The 14457-nt window shown below is 45.4% G+C and overlaps 1 protein-coding gene across 1 annotated transcript in view; it reads right to left on the reverse strand.

The window, feature by feature from the left end:
* The window catches only part of TNKS (tankyrase), a 267604-nt gene extending 257460 nt beyond the window's left edge, over positions 1-10144 (reverse strand). The window contains exon 1 of the mRNA XM_038398855.2: positions 9622-10144. Within this exon, the coding sequence (XP_038254783.1) occupies positions 9622-10108 (487 nt within the window). The 5' untranslated portion in view covers positions 10109-10144. The remainder of the gene's footprint in view (positions 1-9621) is intronic.
* Positions 10145-14457: the final 4313 nt, after the last annotated feature.

Below are 14457 nucleotides of genomic sequence, written 5' to 3' on the forward strand. Positions count from 1 at the left end.
ACTAACCCAGGAACCTATCCTTGCAACAAAGCCCGTTGCCAACTCTGTCCACATATCTATTCAGAGGACATCATAGGGCCTAATCACATCAGCCACACTATCAGAGGCTCGTTCACCTGCGCATCTACCAATGTGATATATGCCATCATGTGCCAGCAATGCCCCTCTGCCACGTACATTGGCCAAACTGGACAGTCTCTACGTAAAAGAATGAATGGACACAAATCAGACGTCAAGAATTATAACATTCAAAAACCAGTTGGAGAACACTTCAGTCTCTCTGGTCACTCGATTACAGACCTAAGAGTGGCTATCCTTCAACAAAAAAGCTTCAAAAACAGACTCCAACGAGAGACTGCTGAATTGGAATTAATTTGCAAACTGGATACAATGAACTTAGGCTTGAATAGAGACTGGGAATGGATGAGTCATTACACAAAGTAAAACCATTTCCCCATGGTATTTCTCCCCCCCACCCCACCCCACCCCACCACCCACTGTTCCTCAGATATTCTTGTTAACTGCTGGAATTAACCTACCTTGCTTGTCACCATGAAAGGTTTTCCTCCTTCCCCCCCCACCCCCCCGGCTGGTGGTGATGGCTTATCTCAAGTGATCACTCTCCTTACAGCGTGTATGATAAACCCATTGTTTCATGTTCTCTGTGTGCGTGTATATCAATCTCCCCTCTGTATTTTCCACCAAATGCATCCGATGAAGTGAGCTGTAGCTCACGAAAGCTTACGCTCTAATAAATTTGTTTGTCTCTAAGGTGCCACAAGTACTCCTTTTCTTTCAGTTAAAATAAAAAGTGTTGCAATACAGATTTAAAAGGGTTCTACTGTTTGGCCTTCTTTGGCATAAAGAGGCAGCCTTAATAAGTAAGTTAACACTGCTAGAAGTAAACCATTTAAGAAGAACAGAATCACTAGTGTCTTCCTTTGTGATAGCTCCCTTACAAAAGGGTGGAGGGAGTGGAAGAGTAGGTCTCATCTTAAAGCTATTTTAGTTTTATAAGAGAAACTTCTTTTCCTTGACCTTCAGAGAAACAGAATTACAAAGTATCTTCTGGCAACATTTTTCACTCCTGCTTATCATGCACTACGGAGTGGAAATCCAGCACTCCAAGTTCTTCAGACTTTTAGATCCAAGCACAGTGATAGCAAGTAAGAACATGTGATATCCCCTAAAGGTAGGGAAGCACTACCCTTGAAACCTTCCAGTCATAAGAATACCCATACCAGGTCAGACCAAAGGTCCATCTATCCCAGTATCCTGTCTTCCAACAGTGGCCAATGCCAGGTGCCCCAGAGGGAATGAACAGAACAGGTAATCAACAAGTGATCCATTCCCAGCTTCTGGCAAACAGAGGGACACCATCCCTCCCAATCCTGGCTAATAATCATTGATGGAACTATCCTCCATGAATTTATCTAGTTTTTTTTTTTTAAACCCTGTTGCTGGCCTTCACAACATCCTCTATCAAAGGGTTCCACAGGCAGAAAATAGAGACTTTCCATAAAAAGACTCAGTCACAAAAATTTACTGAAGAGCTAAATGCATCAAGGAGACACTGCAATAAAACTGTAAAATTAACCAGCTCTTCTCAACATTGTTTACTGCCAAACTCCAAGGAAATTCATACAGGCAGTATCTCCAGAGAAACAGAGTATCAAGGTATTTTTCCCTTCTCTGGAGACACCATTTCTGCTGGATATCTACTCTTCGAAGGGAACTGACTTGGTGAATGTTTAAGAAAGCAAGCACTGAAACTCTGACAAAAACAGCAAGAACAAGGCCAATGGCAACAAAGTAAATTCTAAATATAGAGGAAGGGTAAGAAGACAGCTCCATAAATGGTATTTTTATAAGTTGCATCCAAAAGCAAAAAACCACAGTGTGGCCAACTCAAAAACACTGATCACCAAAAAGATATTCTAGAGGGCAGGAGTGTTTGAGCATCACTGCTTCAGAAACAGACCAAACCCAAGCCAAGCAATCATACTTTGTAGAGTATACAGAGTGAAGACTACAAGGCTATTTTTCCTATGTCTGAAATGAAAACCTCCATTAGGCAATGAATTGAATGAGCCTCGCCATGGCCCTCCAGTTTCATGCCAGCCACATCACAACAACCCAAGATGCAGTCAGCCAGCCATTTGACATGGTCTTTTAGTGACAGCACTGCCAAAAAATGTGGAATAGAAATAAAGTTGGGGGGACTTTAAGCACTTTAATCCATTTAAAACACAGCCCCAGTCACTGATCATGTGGGGTAAGGCTCCCATCAGAATGGGCACATGGATGTGGTGAGAACGCTGGCAGAACAACACTCATTGGGATGAAACTATCACCACTTTAGAAAGGAATTTCATGAGTCTGTAGCGCCACCTTACCCTTGTAAATATTCAGTACCAGATGGATCGCTGCAGCCTGTAATTCATTCATATTACATGCTGAAGTCACTGCCTCTATAAAAATGGCCTCCCCCACCTAAGAAGTTTGAGCTCCCAGCTAAAAGTGACTCAAAAAGCAGCTTTCAGCTCCACATTAATATCCCATTACACAAATAATGCATCATGTCCTTAGAATGTTTGTTTCCATTAACATTTTGAAAACCTAATTGTGAAAAGATTCAAATATCAACCTTAACTCTGCCCTACTATCACAGTGTATCATCCTAGGAAGTGAAAGCCCTCGTCAGTTGCCATGCAGAACTTCGCTCTATTAACTATAGGAATTAAAGCAGAGTTCTCTGCACATTATAAAAAAAGGATTTCAGCAAGTTCTTGTGTTCTGGGAAACATATGTTGAAAAGAAACAGCAAAATTGTTAGACAGTGAAGTACCTTAGAGTGACCAAAGCAGCAACATGAACTGGTACACCAGTACCTTCTCAGATTGCCTACTGACTTGGTTGATTTGAGGGAAAATGTGGCAAGCAGACAAACTGGCAGCTCTGTGCCGACAGAGGGGAAAGGAGACTGCCACGCAAAAGTCACACAATACAGCTCCTTTATGGAAGTTGGAGCAAAATAAAGACCCCCTGCTCAAATGTATACGATACTTTGGGGTCTCTAGATCATTCATTCTATCCACAATGGCTAAAAGGTTTCAGAGTAACAGCCGTGTTAGTCTGTATTTGCAAAAAAAGAAAGGGAGTACTTGTGGCACCTTAGAGACTAAAATTTATTTGAGCATAAGCTTGATGAAGTGAGTTGTAGCTCACGAAAGCTTATATTCAAATAAATTTGTTAGTCTCTAAGGTGCCACAAGTACTCCTTTTCTTTAATGGCTAAAAGGGAATTCTTTGGGCTGTATACAGAGAACAGGATTTCCAACTCAATTACAAGAGTGAATAGCATAGGTACAGTGGGGGTTTTCAGTTGATGACTGGAAAGTAGTAGTAGATTCACAGATAAGGCCAGAAGGGATCATTGTAATCATCTAATCTGACCGTCTGTATAATGGAGGCCAGAGAACTTCCCTGAATTAGCTTGGACTTACATCTTTTAAGAAAACATCCAATCTCAAAAAGCAGCTGTATGTGGCCCACATTAGGGGAAGAATGAGGAGGGAAGAAACCACTTGTAAAAATTTCAAGTTTGTTTTTACTGATTATATCTCAATGAGAACCAGCACACTATTTACCACCAAAACACTGTGTAAGAGTTCCCAAACAAAGGTAATACACATTTTCACAATGTCCCCTAAACCCACTCTAAAGCTCTACAGCTTTCATTTAAAAACAAAAACAAAGTCTCTAGACCATCTTGCTGCAAAAAAAAAAAAAAAAAAAAAAAATTATAACCTTCAAAACATAAGCCTGTCACTAGGCTTACAAATTTTGGCATTTGATTTTAGAAGTTAAACAAAAACCAGAAGGAATAACCTAAGAAACATCCAGTTCTTGCCAGCATTTCTTTCTCCACCTTCTGGCAGCCAGAATCTTCACCCTCCCCACTAACGGAGGCAGAGAACAAAGGCAAATAAAATTCACTAGTCACTGCCACATGCAACTCCTCTTGAATATCTGCTTGTGAAATTCAGCAGCCCACTTAATAGCACCAGGGAGGAAAATATATATGGCCCCCAGCCAGCCCTTTAACCACCGTTGCTACTCCCCCCACAAATACATACTCCCCTTTCAGGGAGATAAAGTTCCTCAAAAGGTGAGTGGGAAGAACAACATCTCCTGTCCATGAAGACACCCATAGTCCCAAAAGAGGCAGCTCCAGAAAGATATGCTCCCTGTGCTACCTGAATACAGAAATAAATGTGACTCCTTATTTACCATCCTCCTGATGTGGTGGAAGGACTCCACCATCCAGATACAGACTAAAAAGTCACTTTTACCCTATTGATTGCTGATGAAAGGAGCTATCTTAAACTCATCTCAAGCCTCTAAAGACAGTTTTGCTGATGAAACAAGCTGATGTATTAAACTTAAATTGTTTCAACAGTGTATCTTGAGTTTTGCAAATAATTGCTCCAGAGTACACATGTATTTTGCAATCATTGAACTAGAGAGAGAGAGGGGAAAAAAGCATTTTGATTCCTAATGTTCTTTTCTCAGGAGCTATTTTTCTTCTCTTTCCCTTATGATAGAGAAAGATTTGTGAAAAACTTCATAAAGTTAAACACTGATCTCAATGCTTTTTACTAAAAAAAACCTGAAATCAAAAGATTACTATTGTAATAAATTAATTCTTCTAAATTTGTCACAATTGTTAAAGAAGCAATGTTTGAACATGAACAGTCAACTGGACTATGAATTGGGTGGGTAAACCAAGACCCAGAAAGAAGTGACTGGAGAATGGAGCCTTATCAACCACCACAGGCAAAATTCATATACAAGTGACTGCAGGCTGGAGGTTTGGGGTTTGTTTGTTTGGGATTTGGTTTGTGTTTTGTTTTGTTTTGTTTTTTTTTTTGGAGGGGGGGTTTCCTTCTCTTTTATGACGGGTTTCAGAGTAGCAGCCGCATTAGTCTGTATTCGCAAAAAGAAAAGGAGTACTTGTGGCACCTTAGATACTAACACATTTATTTGAGCATAAGCTTTCGTGAGCTACAGCTCACTTCATCGGATGCATTCAGTGGAAAATACAGTGGGGAGATTTATATACACACAGAACATGAAACAATGGGTGTTACCATATACACTGTAACCAAAGTGATCACTTAAGGTGAGCTATTACTAGCAGGAGGGGGGCGGGGGAGGGAACCTTTTGTAGCGATAATCAAGGTGGGCCATTTCCAGCAGTTGACAAGAATGTCTGGGGGGGGGGGGGGTGTCAACTGCTGGAAATGGCCCACCTTGATCATCACTACAAAAGGTTCCCTTCCCCCCCACTCTCCTGCTAGTAATAGCTCACCTTAAGTGATCACTCTGGTTACAGTGTGTATGGTAACACCCACTGTTTCATGTTCTCTGTGTGTATATATAAATTTCCCCACTGTATTTTCCACTGAATGCATCCGATGAAGTGAGCTGTAGCTCACGAAAGCTTATGCTCAAATAAATTTGTTAGTCTCTAAGGTGCCACAAGTACTCCTTTTCTTCTCTTTTATGTTAGTCAGCAGTGCCACTGTCCTGAGGCAGCTGCGACACTGTAAGATCTCTAGTGTAGCCAGCCTTTCAATGCCGACAGAGAGCCCTCTCCCATCAATTTAAATTAATCTGCCCCAAGAAACGGCAGTAGCTATGTCGGCAGGAGAAGCTCTCCCACCGACATAGCATTGTCCACACCAGCGCTTATGTCAGTGTAACTTATTTTGCTCGGGTTTTGGGGAGAGGGTGGTTATTCAGACCCCATAGCAATACAAGTTACATTGACATAAGTGGTAGCGTACCTAGCCAGAGACAAGCTTTTCAGCTTACACAGCTCTTCTTCAGGTCTGGGAAATGTACACAACAAAATACAAGATGGAACAGATTGTTTAGCATAAGTAGTTAACTTATTTCAAGGGCCCATTCAGGGTGAAGTGACCCATTAACACCCATCCAGTCATAGGATGGAAAGGAAAGGGGGGGGGGGGGAGTTGTTATGTTGTTGTAATAAGCCATAAATCCAGGATCTCTGTGCAGTCCATGTTTTTTAGACTGTCTACACTTCTACTTTACAGAGCTGCAACTTTCTCACTCAGGGGTGTGCAAAAACACCCCCCTGAGCGATGCAAGTTTCAGCGCTGTAAAGTGGCAGCGTAGACAGTGCATCAGCGCTGGCAGCTACTCCCCACATGGAACAGTGCTGGTGCCACGACTACACAGCCACATTAAAGAGCTGCTGCGGCAGCGTTTTGACGTTGGTAGTGAAAACATACCCTTCGTGTCTAGCAAAGTTATGAATTTAAGCTCCCACACTAGTCTTTTGAAAACGTTGTGCATCTTTTCTTTGAGGATGAGGACTGACAGGTCAGACAGAGTGATCACATCATGAAAAGTGTTCACCCACAGGTGATGTGGTGTTTTTCTCTTTTATCATTTTCTGAGAGTTAATTCAAGAGTGTAGTGACTGTCTGGTTTCAGCCACATAGTTGGTACAGGGGCATTAGTGCACAATCTCCATCAGAAATCAGTTATCCATGGCTGACATTTGCAGACACTTTCAAAGGCAGAACCCCCGAATACAGAAGTTTATCCTAATACCTTCCCAACACATAAGAGAGATCCACTAGTACCTGATGTAATTCTTATCAAATTACGATAATTTACATGGCACCTAAAAAGTGTCTAGTCAAGGGGTTCTCAAACTTCATTGCACCGCAACCCCTTTCTGACAACACGAATTACTACATGACCCCAAGAGGAGGGATTGAAGCCTGAGCCCGTCCAAGCCCCGCTGCTCCGGGCAAGGGAGCCAAAGCCCAAGCCCCACCACCCTGGGAAGGAGGACCCAAAGCACTTCATCTCCAGACAGGAGGCCTGTAATCTGAGCCGCGCCACTCAGGGCTGGGGGCTCAGGCTTTGGCCCTGGGCCCCAGCCAGTCTAACACCAGCTCCGATGACCTCATTAAAATGGGGTCATGACTCAAAGTTTGAGAACTGCTGGTCTAGTCTATAGATATAGGCACAGACAGAGTTAAAAAGTCTGATGTTGAATCTTCCAACAGTAAGTGTCCTGCACTTCAAGCAAGTTTTTGTTCTTCTGTTAGAACATAATATTCTGTTAAAATTGTTTTAAAGGGCAACATTCTCAACTTCTCACACATAAGTTTTGTTCATTTCCCCTCAAAGTGGGAAAGTGTTTTTCATGTTCATAATCCAAGTGGCCGAATAAGTTTTGCTTGTAACTTTAGTGACACCTGTGTTTCACCAGTGATGCTCAAGAGTTTATGTATGAAGTATGTTGGTGAAGCTTTTATAAGCTTGAATTCAGGATAAGTAGGACCTAGCTGAGGCCAGGGCTTGGAACCACCATGTCACGCAAAGGACACTTGACAAAATTACCATACTTGGTGATGGACATTGGGCGGGTTATGTCATTCAATTTTTTGAAAAATTATCACAGACCTCAAAATTTTTACCACAGACACTTGGGTCCGTATACAGACACGCTGCCGACCCTTGATTGAGGTCTCATGGAATTATCACTTGAGCTGTAGAACTTAAGAAGTTTGCAACCATAAGCCCACATTTCAAGGCTCTGTAGAATTAAACTCCATCTGCATACTCCTTGGGGATAAACTGCTTTTACAAATTCAGTCAATATGAAGCTCATGAGCTATAGTGGCAGCACTTGGGGACTCAAGACGTGAGCTCGGCAGAGAACCACTTTTTGACTCTTTACACTGACATATCCAGAATAACCAAGGCAATACCAGTGGGAAAGGAAGCTGGACACACTTTGAAGTCTTTGAGAGAACATTCCTTAAAAGTGCTGATTTTTTAAGAAAATCATTTCAGTGTGGTTAGTCTGAACCACATTTTAAAATGTAAATATTGATCATTCTGTACACATACAAATAGATTTTGTATTAAATATTTTAAGAGTAATGCACAGAGGCTGCAATGTACAGCACTTAGAACAAAAATACAAAAAGGTGCCAGAGAATTTACAATCCACATAAGAGCCACGTCCAGTAATCATGTTAGTTAGTGGGCTGAAGCTATGGCTTATTTTGAACATCTTGCACATTGCTATCCCCTTCCTTATTTGTGTGTTTTTATACACTTGTGTCATTTTCACTAACCAGGACTATGTTCTTTGGAGCAGGATCTCTCTTTTACTACATGCCCACACAGCACACAGTTGAATGGGGCCCAGGCTAATACCCTAGGAACTACTATACTACAAAGAACATCATCCCCCAAAAGGAAGTTGGAGCCCAACTGTGTTCCGAAAGTGCCCCAATGTTTCTTTCTCCCCTAATTATATCCACACTAGCGGATTACCTTCTTGTACAACTAGTAAGGAAGAAAATTTTCATGGCCTATGATTTTTTTTTTGTTTCTCCTAGATCTTTCCTCCTCTTTTTTTTTTCCCCCCAAAGTATTTTTTGCCCTTGTTTGGGTGGAAGGGGACATTTGAAGAGTCTGCTCTCACTTGCCTCCCCACCTACAGGTGCTTTGAAGATTCAACCACTAAAGCAACTTTTGTGCTCTAGAGACCCTTCTTAACACAAGGATAGAACTTGGTGTCTTGGACCTTGTGGTGGAAACATTGGAGAGCTACTTCCACACAAGTCCTCTTCAGACAGTATCTCTCCCTTCTCAACAACCCGGAAGGATTACAGGACACAGACACTACATCTCCCCAAGCAAGAATAATCAGAAGAGAGTGGCTCACACTGATACCGAGAATATGAGTTTGAAATAAGAGCTTAGGCAGAGAGCAGGCACTGACATCACTGAGGGCCCACCTTAAGAATGTAGTAGTGCTTTCTGTTACTAAACTGCTTTCCTTTAAGAAAAGACCATTGACCTACACCTACTCAGCAGTTTGTTTTGAAGGGATACAAACTTTTTAAATTAATGTTTAAGTTATAAAAAAAGGGCCTGTAACATTCACCAGGAAAATAAGGAAAGCACAAAGACAGTCATCCACTGATAACCAGAAACTTCTGTTCTCCAAATCTGTAATGCCGCTAACCTGACATTAACACGTTCCCTGTCAAGTCATGAGGAGACCAAAAATCCTTAAGGTTTTCTTAAAGGGGAGGGATGGCGGGGAGTCAGAGGTGGTTTCAGAGACCCCAAGGCAGCAGTGTGAAGTGCTCTCCCCAAGCTCAGGAGCCAGCTTTATCCTAGGTTTCAGAGTAGCAGCCGTGTTAGTCTGTATTCGCAAAAAGAAAAGGAGGACTTGTGGCACCTCAGAGAGACTAACAAATTTATTTGAGCATAAGCTTTCCTGAGCTACAGCTCACTTCATCGGATGCATCTGTAGCTCAGGAAAGCTGATGCTCTAATAAATTTGTTAGTCTCTAAGGTGCCACAAGTCCTGCTTAGCTTTATCCTAGAGTCTGCTCTAGCCCAGCCCATTGGGGATCTCAGCTCCATTCTCATCCTATGACCTAGCCACCTCCGCAGCCCCACTGCCCAGCAGCTACACCGGGGCAGGTCCCCCGGGCCGGGCCGCCCCCCACCACGCAGAGCGCCTCCCGCGCACAGTGACCCGCTCACCCGCGGCGAAGTGCAGGGGGGTGGATTTCCTTCCCGCCATGTCCTTGGCGTTCACGTTGCCCGTGTCCACCAGGCGCTTGACCCGGGTCACGTCTCCATTGCGACAGGCCTCGAGCAGCTCCCGGAAGGCGCCGCTCCCCGCGCCCGGCCCGGGCGGCTCCGGGCTCTCGGCCGCCGGGCTAGAGGCCGCCGAGGAAGAGGAGGAAGCGCTGCCGCTGCTGGTGGCCACGCTGCTGCTACTGGAGCCGGAAGCCGGCGGGGGGGCGGCCCCGGCCGCGCTCTCCGGCTGCTCCGGCGACAGGGCGCGCTCCGGGTCCCGGCCGCCGCCCGCGGGGGGGGCCTCGCCCTCTGGCCCGGCCAGGCTGTGCCGCTGCGGGCAGGGCGCGGCGCCCGCGGGGGCGAGGCCGGGGCTGCGCGGCGGGGAGGCCGGCGCGGGGGGCGGCGGGTGATGGTGGTGATGATGCTGAGAGCGACGCGGCGCCGCCATCTTCCACTCCAGCCCTGTCACTGCGGCAACGGAGCCGCGCCCGCCCTCGCTTCCGGTCCGCTGCAGCCAATCGCAACTCGGAGCGCCCGGAAGCGACGTTTGTTGTTGGGGCGGGGCAGGGGGCGGGGTCAGAGGAGAACAGCGCGGGGCGGGGCTTGGCCGGAGCTCTTCGAGCCCGACGGCGGCCGGGCCCCGCCCCCTCCGGGCGCCCGCCGCGATGGGAGCAGCGCCGGCCCCGCCCGTGCACGCTCCCGGCCTCCCGAATTGGGACCCATTGGAGAGGACTGGAAAAACAACAAATACAGTGCCCATCAATAAAAAAGGATATAAAAAACAACCCGGGGAGTTACAGACCAGTCAGTTTAACTTCTGTACCCGGAGAGAGGATGGGGCAAATTATTAAGCAATCAATTTGCAAACATGCAGAAGATAGTAAGGTGATAAGTTACATTCAGCATGGATTTGTCAAAAACAGATCAAGAACATAAACATAAGAAATCATGTCAAAACAACCTCATCGTTTTCTTTGACAGGGTAACAAGTCTCGTGGATGAGGGAAAGCAGGAGACATCGTATATCTTGACTTTAGTAAAGCTTTTGATACTGTCTCCATGACCTCATAAACAAATGCAAGCTTGGGAAATGCAACCTAGACAGAGCTACTCTAAGGTGGGTGCAAAACTGGTTGGAAAACCAGAGAGTAGTTGTCAGTAGTTTACAGTCATGCTGGAAGGACATAATGAGTGGGATCCCGCAGGGATCGGTTCTAGGTCTGGTTCTGTTCAATATCTTCGTCAATGATTTAGATAATGGCATATAGAGTTCACTTTCAAAGTTTGCGGACGATACCAAGCTGGGAGGGGGTGCAAGTGCTTTGGAGAATAGGATTAAAATTCACAATGATGTGGACACACTGGAGAACTGGCCTGAAGTAAATAGGATGAAATTCAATAAGGACAAATGCAAAGTACTCCATTTAGGAAGGAACAATCAGTTGCACACATACAACATGGGAAATGACTGCCTAGGAAGGAGTACTGTGAAAAGAGATCTGGGGGTCATAGTGGATTTGTAACGGAGTAGGGAGTATTAACCTGGTAATGTTGCATGAGAGTTTTACGAGTTTACTGTCTTTTGCTAACATGGGATGTGCCTCTGTTTCCCTGGGGTACTGCACCAATACTAGATGGAGATGGGAAATAAGGGTGTGACTTCACTAAGGGATGATACTTGACAGCCAGCACATAACCGATGGCAGCTGCCCTTCATGACCTGAGCCCAGGAGGGGGTTGGGGCCAGGTAACAGTCTCTTCCCGGGAAACTGGACAAAGGCTGGAGAGGGGGCTGGGGGAGGTTGCAGGAAGGGGTTTCAGTTTGGAGCTGACTGGGGAGATGGGGCGTTGGGGGGCTTATTCCTTCACCCACTTACTTCCCTGGTCCTTCTTGCATGAACAGAGAGCAACAATACCCGAAGTCTAAAGGTGCAAACAATTTGATGTTTATTGGGGTGAACTTCCATCAAGCATGATTCCAGTTTCCTTCCTTAGTGTCCCCCTTCCCAGCTCTGATCACAGAGCCTTACACCTGTGTCCCTGTTCCCATTCCTGCCTTAGCCAAACATGATTCCAGTTTCCCCACCCCCATTCCCTGTTCCCATTTCCCCCCCACACACACACTTCCTGATTGACTGCAGACTAAATAGTAAAACTTGAGTTCTGCTTAGCTATACTTTAACCAATCATTTTCCTGACATTTAACCAACCAATCCTAACATATTGTAACATGATTATTTAACCAATTATATCCCACCACCTTAATTAGTTTACATCCAGCAAAATTAATTATACAGCAGACAGGAACAATCACAGAACCAGACAGAGATTATGCAGACAAACAATAGGGAAATGGGGACGACAGTGATAGAACAACATAGAAATGGGGATTTCACATCCCAGCTATTGATAAGTGAGTTCTTGCCAGGCAGGATGCTCTCAAACTAAGTTTCCTTTTACATCTTCTAGACACTTCCCTTTCTCTGGAGGCGATGGGCATTATCAGGACAGGATTGTCTCCTACAGCCCAATAGCACCTGCTTTCAATGGGACTAGTTTGGGATGTGAGAAGGTGACCGGTTGCTTCCCAGCTTATGGCTGCCTCTGTTGCTTAGCCAAAGGCCTTAGCCTAAGAACAGGGCCTCAGACTGTCACAGTAAGAGAAGGACCTTACACCGACAGACAGTGATTTTGATTCTTTCTTTTATACCTCTAGAACTAGCCAAGTGATAAGAATACACCTAAAGTCTTAGAATATAGGCCTTTACAGACAGGCCTGAATATCTATATCCTAACACGGGGGGAGGCCCAGAACCTGGGTCTGGGCTTCCCCACCCACCAAGAGGGACCTGACTGAGGGGTCCTGTTTTCTGTACCTACAAGCTCTGTTTTAGATTGTGTTCCTGTCATCTAATAAACCTTCCTGTTTTACTGGCTGGCTGAGAGTCACAGTGAGTTGCAGGAAGTGGGGGGTGCAGGGGCCTGACTCCTCCACACTCCGTGACAACTGGTGGAAGTGATGGGATCTACTGCACCCCATGGATGGCACTTCCTGCAGTAAGTGACTGGGGAGCAGTAAAATGAAGGGGGATTAACGAGAACCAGGCATGCTGAAGGCTCAGAGAGGAGCTACGCTTAAACCCTGGGAGGGTGTGACCAGCAAGAAGGACTGTTGCAGTAACGGGATCCTCCTGGGGACTGCTGCGAGCGGTTTTAGGGGCGGAGGAGTCTGCGGCTTGACCCTGGAAAGATGTGGTGACCTGGAGAAAGGCTGGCACAGTAGGGGTTCTTCCTGGAAACCCTGGGGAGCTGAGAGCACACAGGCCTGCAAGTCCACAACAACTTGGGAACAGCGGGGAGATGTATAACCATCTCCTTAAGAGAGACCTTGTAGAGCTGTACAAGGAGACAGGGCTTCGCAGAGGGAAGGCCACCAAAGCACTGCTGATTGCCCAGCTGAAGGAGGAGTATCGCTGGGAGGAGCATGGGACCCACCAATACAGGCTTGGAGCTTTGTCACCCATCTCTGAGGGTGAGAATCTGCTATTCATATCCAATTTATTGAGTATATTAATCTTAGTTTGCATTTTTATTTGCTAGAAAATCTGCTTAGATCTGTTTGCTATCCCTTAAAATCACTTAAAATCCATCTTTTGTAGTTAATAAACATATTTTTGCTTTGTCTAAACCAGTGCGTTGGAGTGATGTGTGTGGGAATCATAACTTGGGGCAAAAGGCTGTTGTGTATTCCTCTCTGCATTGAGGAAGGGGGTGAATTTTATAAGTGTATGCCACACAAGATGGTATTATTTTGGGTTTATACTCCAGAGAGGGGGCGTGCTTGAGGAGCTGGGAGTAGCCTTCCTATGAGGGGCTGGTCAGAGAGCCTGCTTGTAACTGCAGCTGCTAAATCATCCCAGCCTGTGTGTCCCTATCTGTATGTGTGCTAGTGAAAGTGCAGGCTGGAGGGGGCTTTGCAGCTTGTCACAGCAGTACAGTGTGACAGGGAGCCCAGGCTGGTGGGTCAGTGGTACCCCAGTTCCAGGTGGCACCCTGCGGGGAACCCATCACAACTTGACATAGGAATTTTGTTAACAATGTTAGCGAAAGTTTGATCAACAATCAAAAAGCAGTAAAAGAAAATCATTGTTGCATGTTCACACTGTCTTCCTCTGTCAGCAGAACGCATCCACAATTGGGGCAGTAGTATCGACAGTGAGAGCAATGCACTGTGCGTAGCTATCCCACAGTTCACCTCTCCACCTTCTGCCACTAGGTCTTGTGGGAAGGCGGAGTGGACCGCAGTGCATCATGGGTCTGGGCTTAATGTCCCATGATGCATTGCTTTTCATTTCAGCATTCCATGTGCTTCTGTCTTCGGTTCATTGCATTTTTCAACATGTTTTCTGCTTGCCCCGTCACCTGTGTCTGAAAGAATGGATCTTGCACTGCTCTCCAATGTTCTGCTAGCTGTCAGTAGCACATTGCGAATGACAGTGCAGTTAATCATGAAGTTCTAAACTCAGTGGGATTCACAGTTGTCTGATGTGCTGTCTGACGTTGATAGGAGTAACATTAGATTACTTTTAGCATTCACAGAACATCTGAACATGGTGGACAGCCATTTTTGGGACTGGGGAAACTAGCAGAGTGGTGGGATCACATCATTATGCAGGTCTGGAATGACGAGCAGTGGTTGCAGAACTTTCAGATGAGGAAAGCCTTCATCTGAACTTCCTAGAACTGTGTGCGGTGCTCGCCCCAGCACTGGGGTGCAGGAACACCCAAATGAGAGCT

Source organism: Dermochelys coriacea, chromosome 4, assembly GCF_009764565.3.
Source record: "Dermochelys coriacea isolate rDerCor1 chromosome 4, rDerCor1.pri.v4, whole genome shotgun sequence".
In the NCBI taxonomy this organism is placed as follows: domain Eukaryota; kingdom Metazoa; phylum Chordata; order Testudines; family Dermochelyidae; genus Dermochelys; species Dermochelys coriacea.